This window comes from Sparus aurata, chromosome 3, assembly GCF_900880675.1.
Source record: "Sparus aurata chromosome 3, fSpaAur1.1, whole genome shotgun sequence".
Classification (NCBI taxonomy): domain Eukaryota; kingdom Metazoa; phylum Chordata; class Actinopteri; order Spariformes; family Sparidae; genus Sparus; species Sparus aurata.
Genome location: NC_044189.1, coordinates 1,541,891 through 1,556,791, shown reverse-complemented (window position 1 = coordinate 1,556,791; position 14,901 = coordinate 1,541,891). Strand labels below are relative to the sequence as shown.

Here is a 14,901-nt window from a genome sequence, read left to right as displayed (position 1 = left end):
GATGAATCCAGGTTTCATATTTATGGTAGTGACAGATACGTCACTAAAATAAGTCGATGGAAGCTTTCAGCTCTGATGTGAATCCACAGCTGAGCACTGGTACAAATGTTCAGTCTAAAAGTTAACCGCGACACGTGTCAGTGAACTGACTGCCATGACCATGACTGCAGCGCCTTTGTTTGTGGTTTGTTGTCGTGATGAAGTTCATCATCAAGTCCGAACTGTGAGACCAACAACATCCACCTCAACATGTGTCCATCAGTGAGACAACAGGTTAATACAGGCCAGGCTGACTGCAACTTATCAAATGTACTGAAACATTTTACTTCACTGCACTGACGAGACATCTAAAGAATTATGTAGAATTATATTCCAGTTATTGAAAATAATAAGTTTACTAAAAATAAGAAACAAAATAAGAAAAATAGTTATATTGAAATTGTACGTATAGCATTTCATTTTTAACATGTTAAGGTTAAAGATGTCTAAAAGATAATATATTAAATAACTTATTAACAGTATAATAGTTTGGAGCACTAAATAAAAAATGAATTGGACTATTTCCCCACAGTGACCCCACAGAGCGCAGTGGTTTGATGATTTGATCTTTTCTGGTGACTTTATTCCTATTTTTTCATACAAGACATCCATTCAAAATAAGATTTAAATGTGTAAAAAGGTAAATAAATTAATCCGACAGATATGAAGTATCCTAATCATGCACTTATATGAATAACTCACATGTCAGGTTAGAGTGAACATTATTAGAATGATTATTGTTTATTATTATTAACACTCACACCTCTAAACACACACTGGTTCTGATATGATTTGATGATTTAACCTCTCTTAGTGACTTTATTCTTATTTTTTCTCTCCACAGTGATGATAAACTACATGTGAGTCACTTTTAAGCAGTTAAATGAATGAAGCTGTTGCTGTGAGGACACATGAGAGCGTTAAACGAGCTGACAGTTAAAACAGAAAACACTCTTGACCAGTACCGCGGGAAGTAGGGGTGCTGGGGGTGATGCAGCACCTCAAAAATGTATAAAAATAATAATAATAAAAAAATGTAAAAAACATGGAATAAAAAATAAAATGTTTAAAATTTACTATAAAGGTAGTGGTCTCTGGTTTAATCTTTATTACATTATTATTATAGTGACATTATAGTGACAACAAGTGAAGTGACAAAGTGTCACTTCACTTGTTGTGGTCAAGCTAGCAGACCACTGATGGCGCAAAAATGGATTTTAGACTTTTTCGGGAAGCCTCAACAAAACAAAAAGAGAAACAACAGAGAGTTAGAAGAGGCAGACTCACAGTCCAGTCAGAGCACCCCTGAAACGAGGGAAACAGCAGCATCAGCACCAGACTGTGATGATGACCAGAACCGGGACAGGAGCTGTGTAACGTCCCAGGTCAAAATGCTAATCTTTCAGAGGCACCGCATCAACCAGCTAGCTTCAGTTTTCCAGGAAGGCAGCTTGGAAAAGAAACGTTTTGTCGTTCATTCAATGTGAGCTGGTTAACAAAATGGAGATTGCTCCATTACATTGAAGACGGTGATCGCGTCGTTTGTTTCAACTGTGTCACAGCAGTGGGGAAAGGTCTGATTAATGAAGAGAGTGTGCGGTCAGACAGCTGTTTTGTAAAGGGAGGCTTCACAAACTGGCGAAAAGCCACAGAAAAATTCAAGGAGCACGAGAAGTCTATGCTTCACAGCGATGCCATTCAAAAAATCTCTGCTCTAAAAAATACCCCAATCAATGCACTTCTATCCGACGCTGCCCGCCAAACTCAAATTACAGCGAGAAAGGTCCTGAAACTGATGTTCAGGTCAGTGCTCTTCCTGGGGAAGAAGGGGCTGGCTTTTCGGGGTGACAGCAGCCGTGATGGCATTTTATACGAACTAATGCTGGAGCGTACGTACAACCTCCCCAAAGACAGGGAATGGATTCTCAGGAGAGATAACTGGCTTTCGGACAAGATTCAGAACGAAGTAATTCAACTGTTTGCCTGCGCCATTCAAAGTGAGATTGTGTCCCGTGCAGCAAACTCTCCCTTTTACGGACTCACAGCTGATGGCACCACAGATGCCAGTAACACGGAACAATTTTCCCTTACGCTGCAATATGTGAAAGACAACATGAAGACTCACTCCGATTTCCTCGGATTTTACAGTGCTCCTGACAGCAGCGGGGAGACTTTGTTCATGTGCGTCAGGGATGTGTTTCTCAGACTAAACGTCCCAATTGAACGTCTCCAGGGATATTGCTTTGACGGGGCAAGTAATATGTCAGGACGGTTTTCTGGTGTACAGGCGCGGCTGAAGAAACTATGTCCTGAGTCTCTCTTCCTGCACTGTGCCAACCACTCGCTGGACCTAGCTCTGCAAGAGGCCGCCAAAGAAGTGAGTCTGATTGCCGAATCCATGAACTTTGTTCAGGGCACAGCTGTGGTAATCCATGAGTCAGCCAAGCGCAAGAATCTCTATGAGTCTATGTTTGGCTGTGATGCAGCAGTAGGGTTGTTTGGTATACCGGTACTAATTTGGTACCGGGGTACCGAGGCATTTAAAACGGTACTATATTGCATTTGGATGGGACCGGTACTTGCAGCGCCGCCGGCAGCACCCGCAACAGCGCGGCGAACTCGCCACGTGACGTCACCGCGGTATAACTACAGCTGAGAGGACGAGGAGCAAGCCGAAGCTTGGGGAGAAAAAAACGAAAAAGCAAGCAAGCCGGAGGAAACAGCTAGCAAGTGAGCGAGCAGCGTGGACTGGAGCAACAAACGGAGCAGGAGGAAAGCTGAGAGAGAGAGAGAGAGAGAGAGAGAGAGAGAGAGAGAGAGAGAGAGAATGGCTGCTGCAACCGTCACCACGCCGCAACTTGTGGACAAACCAGGGGCGCGAAGTGCGATATGGCAGTACTGTGTGGCTGAGAAACAAATGAGCAAGGCTGTTAACGCTGATGCACCACTGTGTAAACGATGTTTTAAAACATGCATGGCTAAGGGCGGAAACACCTTAAACTTAGCCAAACGCCTAAAGGACAAGCACCCAGACCTGCACACTGAGTTCAGGGAACGACAGGTAATTTACTCGTGAAAAAAAGCCACATTCAGTGCTAAAAGCAAGCGCCACCCCCCTTCACTCTTAACAAAAGTAGCTCTGGAAGAAAAAAAGTATAGAGCTGGTTTATTTATATTATATTATTATATTTATATTTTCGCAGTGATTTTTAAACTTTTTGCCATACATGTAGACATGCTGATTTACAATAAATCTGAAGTGGTCCCTTAATTTTTTTCCAGAGCTGTAAAATGCATACATGCATGATCTTTATAAAGTAACAAACTTTTATATACACATTTAGCCATTTAATATCTTATAAAGACTAGTAACATACCATTTAAAGACATTGGTCCTACTTAATATAGGCTATATCTAATGAAAATATTTTTTAGGTATGTATCTCAATGTAATTAAGGCCTCAGCTTGTATGACAAAAGATTAGAAAAGCTTGTCTTTGTGGTATTTTATTTTATTTACTGATTAATGTGTTATTGTTCTAAGATTTTCTATTAAAATAAAGTCAGTAATGACATTTTTTGTGTTCTCTTTTTATTTGAAAAAGTATCGGAAAGTATCGGAAAGTATCGAAATACATGTTGGTACCGGTACCGATACCAAAATGTTGGTATCGTGACAACACTATGCAGCAGTGGTTACCATACTGGCAATATGTCCGACAAGATGGTGCGTAAGGACAATTGCCATTAAGCGAGTATGCAGTGCCTACTGACAGATCAATGAAACTTTGGAGCAGCTTAAGGATGACAAAGTGTGAGAGGAGAGACCAGAGCCAAGATCGGAGGCCTGTATAAGAAGGCGCTGAAAGCGAAAACCTACTTTGGCCTCCTGTGCTGTGCAGCACTTTTCGAGCCGTGTGAGTCGGCAGCCAGGGGTTTACAGCACACCAAAGTCAGCGCACTGGGTGCCATTGAGTGCACTGAATTGCTGAGAAAGCGCGTGGAAGCGCTTCGAGATGATGCAGTGGTGGAGAACATGATGCAAAAGGTAGCTACAGCCGGACTGAAAATGCCAGATGAGCACAGGATGAAAAAAACCACAGTCCGCTATCGCCACACAGCAGAGCCAGAGGAAGCAGCACAACACTCATGGCGATGTGAGTTTAATGAAGCAGTGGACTTGGTTACAGAAGAACTAAAGAGGAGATTCGACCAAGATGGCATGAAAACAGCAGCTCTCAGAGAGAAGGTGGTTAATCAGGCAGCCAAAAAGGAACAAACAGTGAATGTGGATTCCCTGCACCTTCCCTTGCACTTTGACAGGGAACGACTGGAGACGCAGCTTAAAATGATCGGAAACGTCTTCAGCGACACCCCCGGTAACACTGTACAAGACATAGCCGCAAACATGTCTAAACTCCATCCACAAACGAGGGCTGTTTTCAAAGAAGCTGAAAATCTCATCAAACTATGCCTATCTCTCCCCATCTCAGCTGCATCATCAGAGAGAACATTTTCCACTCTGCGCCGCCTGTAGACATGGTTGCGCACAACTGACACAAAAAAGACTGATGCACCTTGCTCTCATGCATGTTCATGGAGATGTTTTGGACAGACTGGACATTGGCAGCCTAATGAGGAGCTTCATCAGCGTCAACCCGGAGAGGAAGGCCACATTTGGAGTTTTGTAATGCAGGCGGTAAGACACTTTTCCTAACACTGCCGCCTCACAGTGCGCCTTTACGCACGGTGTTAAGCACCGCAGTTACATGGACAGCTCAGCTGTGCCAAACTGATATCAGATGAGTACTATGGTCAGTTACTCTGTGGCACATTGTTTGTTCCATCTTCATTGCGTATATAATGCATAGCATCTATTGTTGTGGAAGTTAAGATTTTTGCAGGCCATGTGGCCGGTTCATTGTTATTAAATCAGAGGTGAATTTAAAGTTGACTTCGTTTTATTGAGATTATATTTATATATACACATATATATACACACATATACACACACACACACACACACACACACACACACATATATATATCTATATATATATATATATATATATAGACTCTCAGCACCCCCTGCTGAGAATATGTTCCCGCGGCTCTGCTCTTGACTCACAGCGGACAGCTCAGGTTTCTCCGGCCGGATGACGGTGCTCCTGCTCCGGGTGTCTGGTGGAGCCCGCGCCGGGGACTGGGAGCTCCTGGCCGGCCTCTGCTGCTGCGGCGGCCCGCTGCCTGTACCGCGGAGCGTCACCATGGTAACGCTCTCACTCAAGCTAGCAGGCGAACTGTTAGCTGTTAGCTTACCGGAGAGTTGTTAGCACCGGGAAAAACGGCGGAAACACCGGAGACAGACGCTCTCAGACGCTCCCGGTGGTTCTGCTCACACACACACTCACACACTCACACACACACACACACACACACTCACAAACACACACACACACACACTCACACACTCACACACACACACAGTATATCTAATGGAGACGCTCCGCCGTTAAACCGCCGAGAGGATTCGAAAACGCTGCGATCTGACGCCACCTAGTGACGTCATGCCGTAATATGCGTGAGACAACGAAAAAGACCAAAACAAAAAATCAAAAACGACACAAAAAAATGAAGTCATAAAATATAGATATAAGACATTTATCAATACTTCTAATATTTAAAAACATAGTGTATACTTTATTTAAAAAAAAAAATATGTAACATTTACATTCACCAATATACTCAAGTACAAATCTGACATATTTTCATTTTCTGCTTCTTTATTCTTCCTCTTCACAACATTTTAAAGGCAGATATTTTACTTTTACTCAACTGCATTGATTAAATGAGCATTTAATTACTAGTTGAAGACTGCAGGCAACTTCAGAGCCAAGGAAGCTAATTTCTTAATCTATTTATTTGATCAACAATTTGATTTAAAAAAAAAATATATATATCTATTTCATGGACTGATTACAAGTCGACCCCTGCTCTACAGTGTACACACACATGGAAATATGTGCTAAAGTCAGCCGTGAAATCAACAGTTAGATTTCTTTCTCTCAGAACTGGTGAATCTTTTCTTAAACACTTCAATCCAACAATGATTCAGAATATTGTACTTTATTTATTGAAAAAAGAAACAGGAACAAAAATACGTGGTTATCTTTCATAAACTGGCACATGGTTCATTCTTGAACTTTCTCAGGCAAATAAGAGAATAATCATCAACACATTCATGTCAACAGGAGCGAACATCAGCAACTCAGTGACACCTGAATAACAATTCTTTAATACGTGTAGCTATAAAAGTTAAAATGCCAGAACTTAAAATGATATTTTCTTAACATAGGCAATATTTCATGAATAATGAAAGTATGGATTGTGTTAAGAAAGAAAAGAGAGGATAAACTATACAGGGAGACTTATTTTCTTCTTTTAAAAACAGTATTCATTATTTTATCAGATAACAAATTATCCAATTGCTTTAATTTAATATCAAATGCTTTGGATTTCTTTTCCTATGACAGTCTATGACTAATCCAACGGATTCACAAACATCTCAAAAGTTAAAAGCTTAATTAAAGTAAAAAATGTAAATGAAACACAGAATACTGAATGAATACAATCATATATATGTGTATATATATGATTGTATTCATTCAGTATTGATTTTCAGTTGAAGTTTTCAGTTTTCAGTTGTTCAGTTGAAATGATAAAATGATTTTTTTAAAAAGCACAAGGGGGTTCTGTGTATGTAGAACTGAGATGTGAATATGTGATGACAGAACTCAATAAAAGATTAAAAAAAAAAAAAAAAAAAAAGAGAAGGTCTGTCCTGTAAAAATGTAACAAAGTCGCAGCATTTATAAAAAAGAAACGGCTTCCTCTTATTAAAGCTCTTTCCTAAGAGTCAGTATGAGGACAGCTCTTTGAGACACAAGATGGCTCCTCACTTTCCCAGTGAACGGCTTTACAATTATTACAATCACTTGTTTAGGGTTAAAATTTAAGGACTTGCACAGGAGCTGGTAACACAGCGTGTGTCTTCTACACCGCCATAACCGGAACCTCAACAGTTCTTCTTTTGACGCATGTTTGTTTAAATTTATTGGATTAGTTTCCATCTCTTTGCAGGACTTTTGTGAAGAGCTCTTACACTAAATGTAAGGAGAGGAGGAGACTGTCAGCCTCTGGACGGCGGTCTGTTCCAGTATTGTCTGCAGAGATGAACACAAGTGTTATTCGTAACATACAGTGCATAGTAGCCACATAAATACGTGAAACATAAATATGATTTTTAATCTAAATCAATGAATAATTCTTTTGACAAATTAACAAAAATGTCAAATAAAGACAACTTTCTGGGACTATCAGTGACTGCAGCTCCTCCTCACTGTCACTTCCTGCTGGTAGCTTGTAGAGGAGAACACTTACCCTCGTCACTCGTGTTATTTCTTGTTACAGCTAACGGTACACTGTTGCTGTTTCTGCTGTTGCTGTTTCCTACACACACACAAACACAAACACACAATATTAGGAATCCATAATGTTAAAGTGGAACTCTGTAGTTTCAGAGAAGAAATTCAAAGTCAGAATTTCAATATTTACAATATTAATGAGGTAATAAAACCCTCTAAGGTCAGTTTGTTTATTCAGTCATGAAGAAAAAGACAGTTTGTTCTTTTAGTTTGTTTAAGGTGCCCTTTGTTTATTTGTTTATTATTGTTGTTTATTCTAATTCTTTAACAGATTCGTTCGAGTCCTTTCCGTTCCGTTCCGTTTTCTTTTCCGCTTATCCGTGAGGGTTGCGGGATGTTGCCGCTTTTTCCCCCTAAGGGGTTACAGGGCTTACTGGGGCCAAATCCAGTTTCACTCTATGGGCATAGGCCAGGGTTCACCCTGGATGAGTCGCCAGCTCATCGCAGGACCCTTACTGATGGCAGTGGCTGCCTTCACAAGGTGCCAACTGCACATCAGGAGCAACTTTGGGGTTCAGTATCTTGCTCAAGGATACTTCGACATGTAGCTCAGTGCTGCCCTGGGGAGCCGGGATTCGAACCAGTGATCTTCTGATCACCAGTCAACCAGCTCTACCCACTGAGCTACAGCCGGGGAGAAGGACTGATAGCTGACTTCAAGAGAAATAAAGTAGTTACCTGAGGATCCGTTACGTCCACCTCCTGTAAAAGAAACAGAATGTTAACACGTGTGATTGATGATGGATGAAGTGATTTAGAGTTTTGATCTCAGAGATCTTTGACTTCAGTGAACAGAATCACGTCCGTCTCTTAATAATTAACAGGACTGTTCTGCAGTGTGACCTCTGAACACCTCATCAAGTCATCATAAAATAATAACACACCTTTAAAACAACCACCACACTGAATCATCAGGTGATCTGTAATTGGTGTAAATGCACCACATTGAACACTGCAGTACAGAATCACTCATCTGGGATGTTTATTATTACATATTAATGATTTTGATGTCGACATGTTGATAAAATGTTTCTATGAAGCTGAATTCTCATAATAACTGATTTTTAAAGGGACACACAGCCGTTCATTAATCAGAGAACTTTCACTTCCACTCCACTGCTCTGTTTGTTGACCAGAGAAGACAATGCAAATATATTTCACTTACCAATGATGCATTTCTTGTATAAGACCACCAGCACCACAGCGATTACCAGGACCAGGACCAGGACCAGAACCAGGACCGGGACCAGGACCACGACCCCTCCGATGACTTCACCAATGATGTGTCCTACTAAGTCAGAACCTGAGTTTTCTAAAACACAGAAAAAGATCTCTGTGTTAGTTCAATATTCATTAGATCAAATTTCAAGTTGATATTTGTAATGAAAATGTAGATGCTGAGGAGTTAATCTGAAATGTGATGACATAAAATAACATGAATCAAGTTCTTTGTGCTGGTGAGAAACTTGTGAACAAACATCGATCAGACAAAGAGGATGTTAAAGTGTCTGAGAGGAAACTGTGACATGTCTGAGAAATGATCCTTCACCTTCTTCGAGTTCAAACTATCTTCTAACTAGTGAATATTGTTTCTGATTATTCTTCTGTGACAAGAACACACGATTCATCCAGCCTCCTCTTCTATGAAGGCAGATGTTTTAGACAATATTCTCCTGGAGAAGAAGGAATTCATACATTATATAAATTATTGATATGCAGCTTTTAGAGGGCTCTTAAGAAATGGATAATAAAGGATTTCCTCGTGGTTTCAGTCTGTTAGTTATAGCTTTTTGTTGATTGCAGCCAGGGCTGGCTCTAGCCCATTTGGTGCCCTAGGTGAGATTAGAAAAGAACACCATTGTACAATTGAATGACATCATCTGAACCATCTGAACACTCACAACAGTTGTATTTGAACAACAACAATTAACTTTCAAGTCACTCTTTCCAGCATGATATAAATCCTTCAGTAAGGTCACACAGTGATTTACAAATAACAGCACATCAGGCAATAAACACATCTGAAGCATAAATTATGAATAACCATAGTATTGTTCAGTAATGTGACTGCAGCTGTAACATGCAGTTACATAACTCACTTGCTTCAGGCTGAATCTTAGAGGTGGCTGGTGTGGTTGATGTGGTAGCGCTGCTGCTGCCTGACGCCTGAGTTGAAGCTGTATTCAAACATAGAGTACATCCATACTGTTTAGTTCGTTCTGTCATTCTACTTCATTTAATACATTTATTAATAAGGTTTGATATAAATTAAGTACTGTACAAATAAACTCCCTCGTTTTATTTGCCTAAAATCTAAATTTACTGTAATTGCTAACAAGCTTGTACCATTCAGTCACAACAACAACAACAATAATGATAATAATAATCATAACAACACAACAACAATAATAACAACAACAACAACATAGCAGTGCATAAGATACCACAAACAATTTGCTAAACTTACATGCCTCAGAGAGTGATGTTGCATCAGAAGGCCTCTCTCCAGCAGCTGCTGTCGGGAAATATGTTTTGAGCGCATAGACAGACATAGAGTAGATTCACTTATTACTGTACAAGCAAAAACTCAATAAAAACAGAAGACAGAACAGGAAATACAACTGTTGCAGCTTGCAGCAGTTATTTGTATAAGTGGTGTGTTCAACATAACATTTATAATTAGCTTATAATAAAAGATTCACTACCATTTCACAATAAACAACAAAGAGTACAACCTGCACCGGTGGCACAGTTATTTAATGGTTATCAAAAGGTACAAGTAGCAAGTCATCCAACCTTTTAAGTTCTGGAAAATGTTGACTTTTGAGTTCATTAACTCAAAAAAATTGAGGCAATCGATTGCCTCAATTCTTTTGAGTTATGGTAACTTATTCAGGTTTACAGTGTAGTTTAGAAGTTTAGAGGAGCTTCTGTCACCAAAAAGTGCCCAGATGTCCGAACTCAACTAATCAACTAAATTAAACTAAAAACAAAATGAGAAACAAGTAAAAACAAGAAACAGATTCTTACCCCACTCCTTCGTCACATACACACTGGATGCTTCATGAATGACTTCACAGGTGTATTTGGACTTGTCCTTCTTTAAGATCTCCACACTGTCTCGTCTCTGGAACGTGTCGTCTTCATTTGGTCTAACGCCCGAGCTCTCCAGTCCGTCCTCTCTATACAGTTTGCGGCCGTCCCGTTTGATCCACATGATGATGTCTTGGGGGTAGAAACCTGTCGCCAGGCACGTCAAACGGATGTTTGACTCGACGTTGGTGTCTCGTGCAAACACGAACACCTCAGGTGGAGCTGGAGACACAAACCGTAACTGAATATTCGAGCAAACATACGATTCTGTTTGTACCGGGGATTTAACGACTACAAACACAAACTGGTAAATATGAAACACTGCTGTGACACACACTTTCTTTTATCACTTCAGCTCTTTTTGTCTGTTTACGTTAAGGATCTTGGTTCATCTGTACACAAGGAACCAGCTCCAATGGAGACTTGTTGTGAGATTACATTAATTTGGCTGCACCTGCAGAGTTTCAGTGAGGTTATTTTGAGGGAACATTATTTAGCTTTGATAACATTAATATACTATTATTATCTCTTTTATAAATCACATTAAAAACACAGAAAAGGCCTTCAGTAATACATACAGGCTGTTTGGAGCTGATTCATCCTGTAACTCCAGAACTTGTTCAGCCACTGCAGACACTCATTCTCCGTGTAGCCTTTGGTGTAATCGTTCAGGACAGGGACATCATTCCACTTCCTCTTGCTCTCTTCTGCTGCTGGCATGTGAGCGACCCAGACTGAGCGAGCGAAGTCAAAGGACAGGAAGTCGTTTCCGTCGTAGTTGTATCTATCCATGCCATGGTAGAATGTCATATTGCCGTCTGGCTGCACTTCGCCCTCACAGCCATGCATCCACTGAAGAACGTGGAGATCTGTAACCAGAGAAGAAAGACCAGGGCGGTGAAGTAAAGGACAAACAAGACAGTGAGTCGAGCACACTGATTCTTGAGGATTCGGATAAAGCCCCAAAAGTTAAAATATTGAAAAGAAAAAAGTATTAAGAAATATAAAGTTATATCTTAATAGAACAAGTTCTCAGCAAACATGCAATATTTCGGTACAACCTCATGAGTTTGTGTATATTTCATTAAATGTGTTTTTTTCCCTTTCACTACTTTGTGTTTGTCGGACATCATAAAAAGCTAATTGTTACTTTTTATATCCATCCATCCATCCATTTTCATCCGCTTATCCGGGGCCAGATCGAGGGGGCAGCTGCCTGAGCAGGGACACCCAGACTTCTCTCACCAGCGTGTCCTGGGTCCTTCGCGGGGTCTCCTCCCGGCGGGACATGCCAAGAACTCCTCCCGAGGGAGGCATCCCGGGGGCATTGGAAACAGATGCCCGAGCCACCCTAGCTGGCTCCTCTCAATGTGAAGGAGCAGCAGCTCTACTCAGAGCTCCTCCCAGGTGACAGAGCTTCTCAACCTATCTCTAAGCGAGCGCCCTGCCACCCTGCCACCCTGCCACCCTGCGGAGGAAACTCCTTTCAGCCGCTTGTATCCGGGATCGTGGACCGTGACTAGCACAGAGGTCCAGTAACAAAACACCACTCGGGTTCAGATCGGGGAGGCAGTTCCTCCCAATCACTCCCCTCCAGGTAACACTGACGCTACCCACGTGGGCGTTGAAGTCCCCCAGTAGAACGATGGAGTCCCCGATTGGAGCACTCTTCAGTACCCCTCCCAGGGACTCCAAGAAGGCTGGGTACTCTGCATTGCTGTTTGGCCCATAGGCCGAGAAAACAGTGAGAGTCCTATCCCTGACCCGAAGGCACAGGGAAGCAACCCTCTCGTTCACCGGGGTAAACTCCAACACCAGCTGCTGAGCTGGCGGCTAAGCTAAGGGAGCTATAAGCAAGCCCACACCAGCTCGCCGCCTCCACCACGGGCAACTCCAGAGTAGAAGAGAGTCCAGCCTCTCTCAAGGAGTCTGGTTCCAGAGCCCAGACTGTGCGTGGAGGTGAGCCCGACTATTTCTCCCCGGTACCGCTCAACCTCCTGCACCAGCTCAGGCTCTTCCCCCCCCCCCCCACAGTGAGGTGACATTCCATGTCCCCATGGCTAGAGTCACCGTCAGGGGATTGGCCCCAGTGACGCCAATCGGGGCGACGTAAACGTCCTCGTTGTTCTGTTGTTCTGTTGTTCTGTTTTCTTTTTATATAGGCTAACTAATATTTAGTGGTTATAAAGTATTATGCCTTTACCATAAGTACACATATATTAAGTAAGGATTATGAATTTTAAAGACAAAATTCCTTTAACAAATCAAGTGCACTGGAGGAACAAACTCATTATGAACAAAAAAAAGTTCCCCGTGATGGTGCTGACATGGAGCTGACGGTGTTGACTGAGGCGTGAATACAACAAACAATTCCAACAGTTTCACCATTCAAGTCAATGTAGCACTGATTTATAACTGTATATATAACATTAAACAAACTACAAGTCACAATGTTTCAGGCACATTTTATCCTTAAATAAACAGAATTTTGGTAAATCAATGAATGCTGTGATGCTCTGAATCCATTCATGCACTAAATTAGGGCATTAATACCCTGATATGGACTCTTTGACTTGCAACATGTTGGATTATTCATGATTTCATGAAGGATGTTAATAATTATTAGTATCAGATTGCCTCTGAATCCTTTCAGACTATCAACCAAAACCATACACTTCCATTGTGTCACAGTTTTTTCATCTACATTACATGACTTTGATTACATTTTCAAAATGAGTTGTGGAGGAACAAGTTTTGGTTTGACCCATGAGTACTGAGCAGTCATGGGATGAGACACATTCTGACTAACCACAAAATAAGAATAAATATTGTTGAAAATGTGCTGCTTTTAGTTTTAATGATACTTTAGATTCTACTCTTTCATCTGGAACATGTGTTATACAGAGTTTTTTTCACGTTTTTTTAAAGAAATTTAAATGTTATTCTAATGGACATATAATCATATAAATTATGAAATTATAAACAAAATGTGTAAAAATGTTACGCTTGTAAAAGACCACGATTATTTTAAAAGACGAAAATGTTGTTCATTTACAGCAGAATTAGCACAGGTTTTGCTACCTGAGAGCTAGCTTAGCTTTGTTTTCTGAGCCCAGCCTATTAGATGAGCTTGACTTCTGTCTAAAAAAGGTGGAAGTGTTTTGATTCTAAGATGCATCGCGATGCTGACACGGAAGATTCTGCATCAATGGAAGTAGCCATGTACAGTGACATAGATCACTGAGGATGCTGTACATGGCGATGCATCGAGTATTGTTTCGCTCTTGAATTGTTGACAGCTGAATCATAATCGAATCATGAGGCCAGTGAAGATTCACACCTCTACTCTGCTACACTGCAACTTGTAAATAATTATTGGTTAACTAAAAAGCGGCTCGGTTCTTCACGTTTCATGGATCTTACCTGAGTCGTTCTGTCTCATGCGATCCTTCAGGATGTTGATGTTGACTTCGAACCACTGCTGCTTGCTCTGGCGGGACTGTGTGCCTTTGACCCAGTATTCTGGATCCAGTCGATCCTTCATCCAGGTCTGTTTGGGAACTTTCTTTTTAGTTTTGCTGTCAAAGTAGTCAATCATCCTGTTGTCCAGCAAACCCATGGCTGTGAACTTGTGGATGCCCGGGAGTCCGAGATCTCTGGAGAGGCCCGTGTAGATGTAATGGAGGGAATGTGTCTCTGAAAGTCACACAAACAGATATTTATAAGATAGATAAGAACGATTAGATCTGACATATTAAAGCTCTGGCAGCAGAGTGGAGATGTGTTGGGCCTTTATTTTTTGGAATAAACAGAACATGAACTCATTCCAATCCCACCGCAGCCTCTATCCTCACCCAAATTCAAATACGTCCTAAATAACTAATAAACTACAATCTCAATTTCTTAACTTTAGCAGATTCCAAAATAGCATAAGAAGGTCATACAATAGATCTTTCCAATGTTATTGTCAAGTCCAAATGAAGTTTATTACTTAATAAGTTTGAGGTCAACAGAAACCAGCCCTCGTCTTGGTGATGGAGGAGAGACTTGCAGACATCATTCCTTGAGTAATACTTGTGTTATTTACCAGTTAATGTCTGATATGTTTTGTTAAAATAGAACTACAAGGAATATGTATAACTCCTTGGCCCTACTGTGTATTGTATACTTTATTGTTTTATGTTGTATACTTTATTGCTTCATGACTTAATCAGGTTATAATTATTTTGAATGATAAATGATCATTGTCATGGTGCATCTTTTCACGAAGGCAAAAATTCAACTT

General features: G+C 40.9%; 1 protein-coding gene across 1 annotated transcript; it reads right to left on the bottom strand.

Annotated features, from left to right (window-relative positions):
* Positions 1–4,633: 4,633 nt before the first annotated feature.
* LOC115579213 (H-2 class I histocompatibility antigen, Q10 alpha chain-like) lies at positions 4,634–14,673 on the bottom strand. The gene is made up of 8 exons (XM_030412772.1): positions 14,664–14,673; positions 14,040–14,312; positions 11,195–11,485; positions 10,554–10,838; positions 8,689–8,835; positions 8,202–8,225; positions 5,168–5,286; positions 4,634–4,777 (listed from the first exon to the last, which is right to left on the bottom strand). The coding sequence occupies exons 1-8, from the start codon at positions 14,671–14,673 to the stop codon at positions 4,634–4,636; spliced, it is 1,293 nt and encodes a 430-aa protein (XP_030268632.1).
* Between the last annotated feature and the right edge of the window lie 228 nt (positions 14,674–14,901).

Coding starts and splice junctions, on each gene's coding strand:
- LOC115579213 (XM_030412772.1), bottom strand. Junction 8,836..10,553: donor GTATGTGACGAAGGAGTGGG/GTAAGAATCTGT, acceptor TCTGTGTTTTAG/AAAACTCAGGTTCTGACTTA. Junction 4,778..5,167: donor AGAAACCTGAGCTGTCCGCT/GTGAGTCAAGAG, acceptor CCGTGCGTAAAG/GCGCACTGTGAGGCGGCAGT.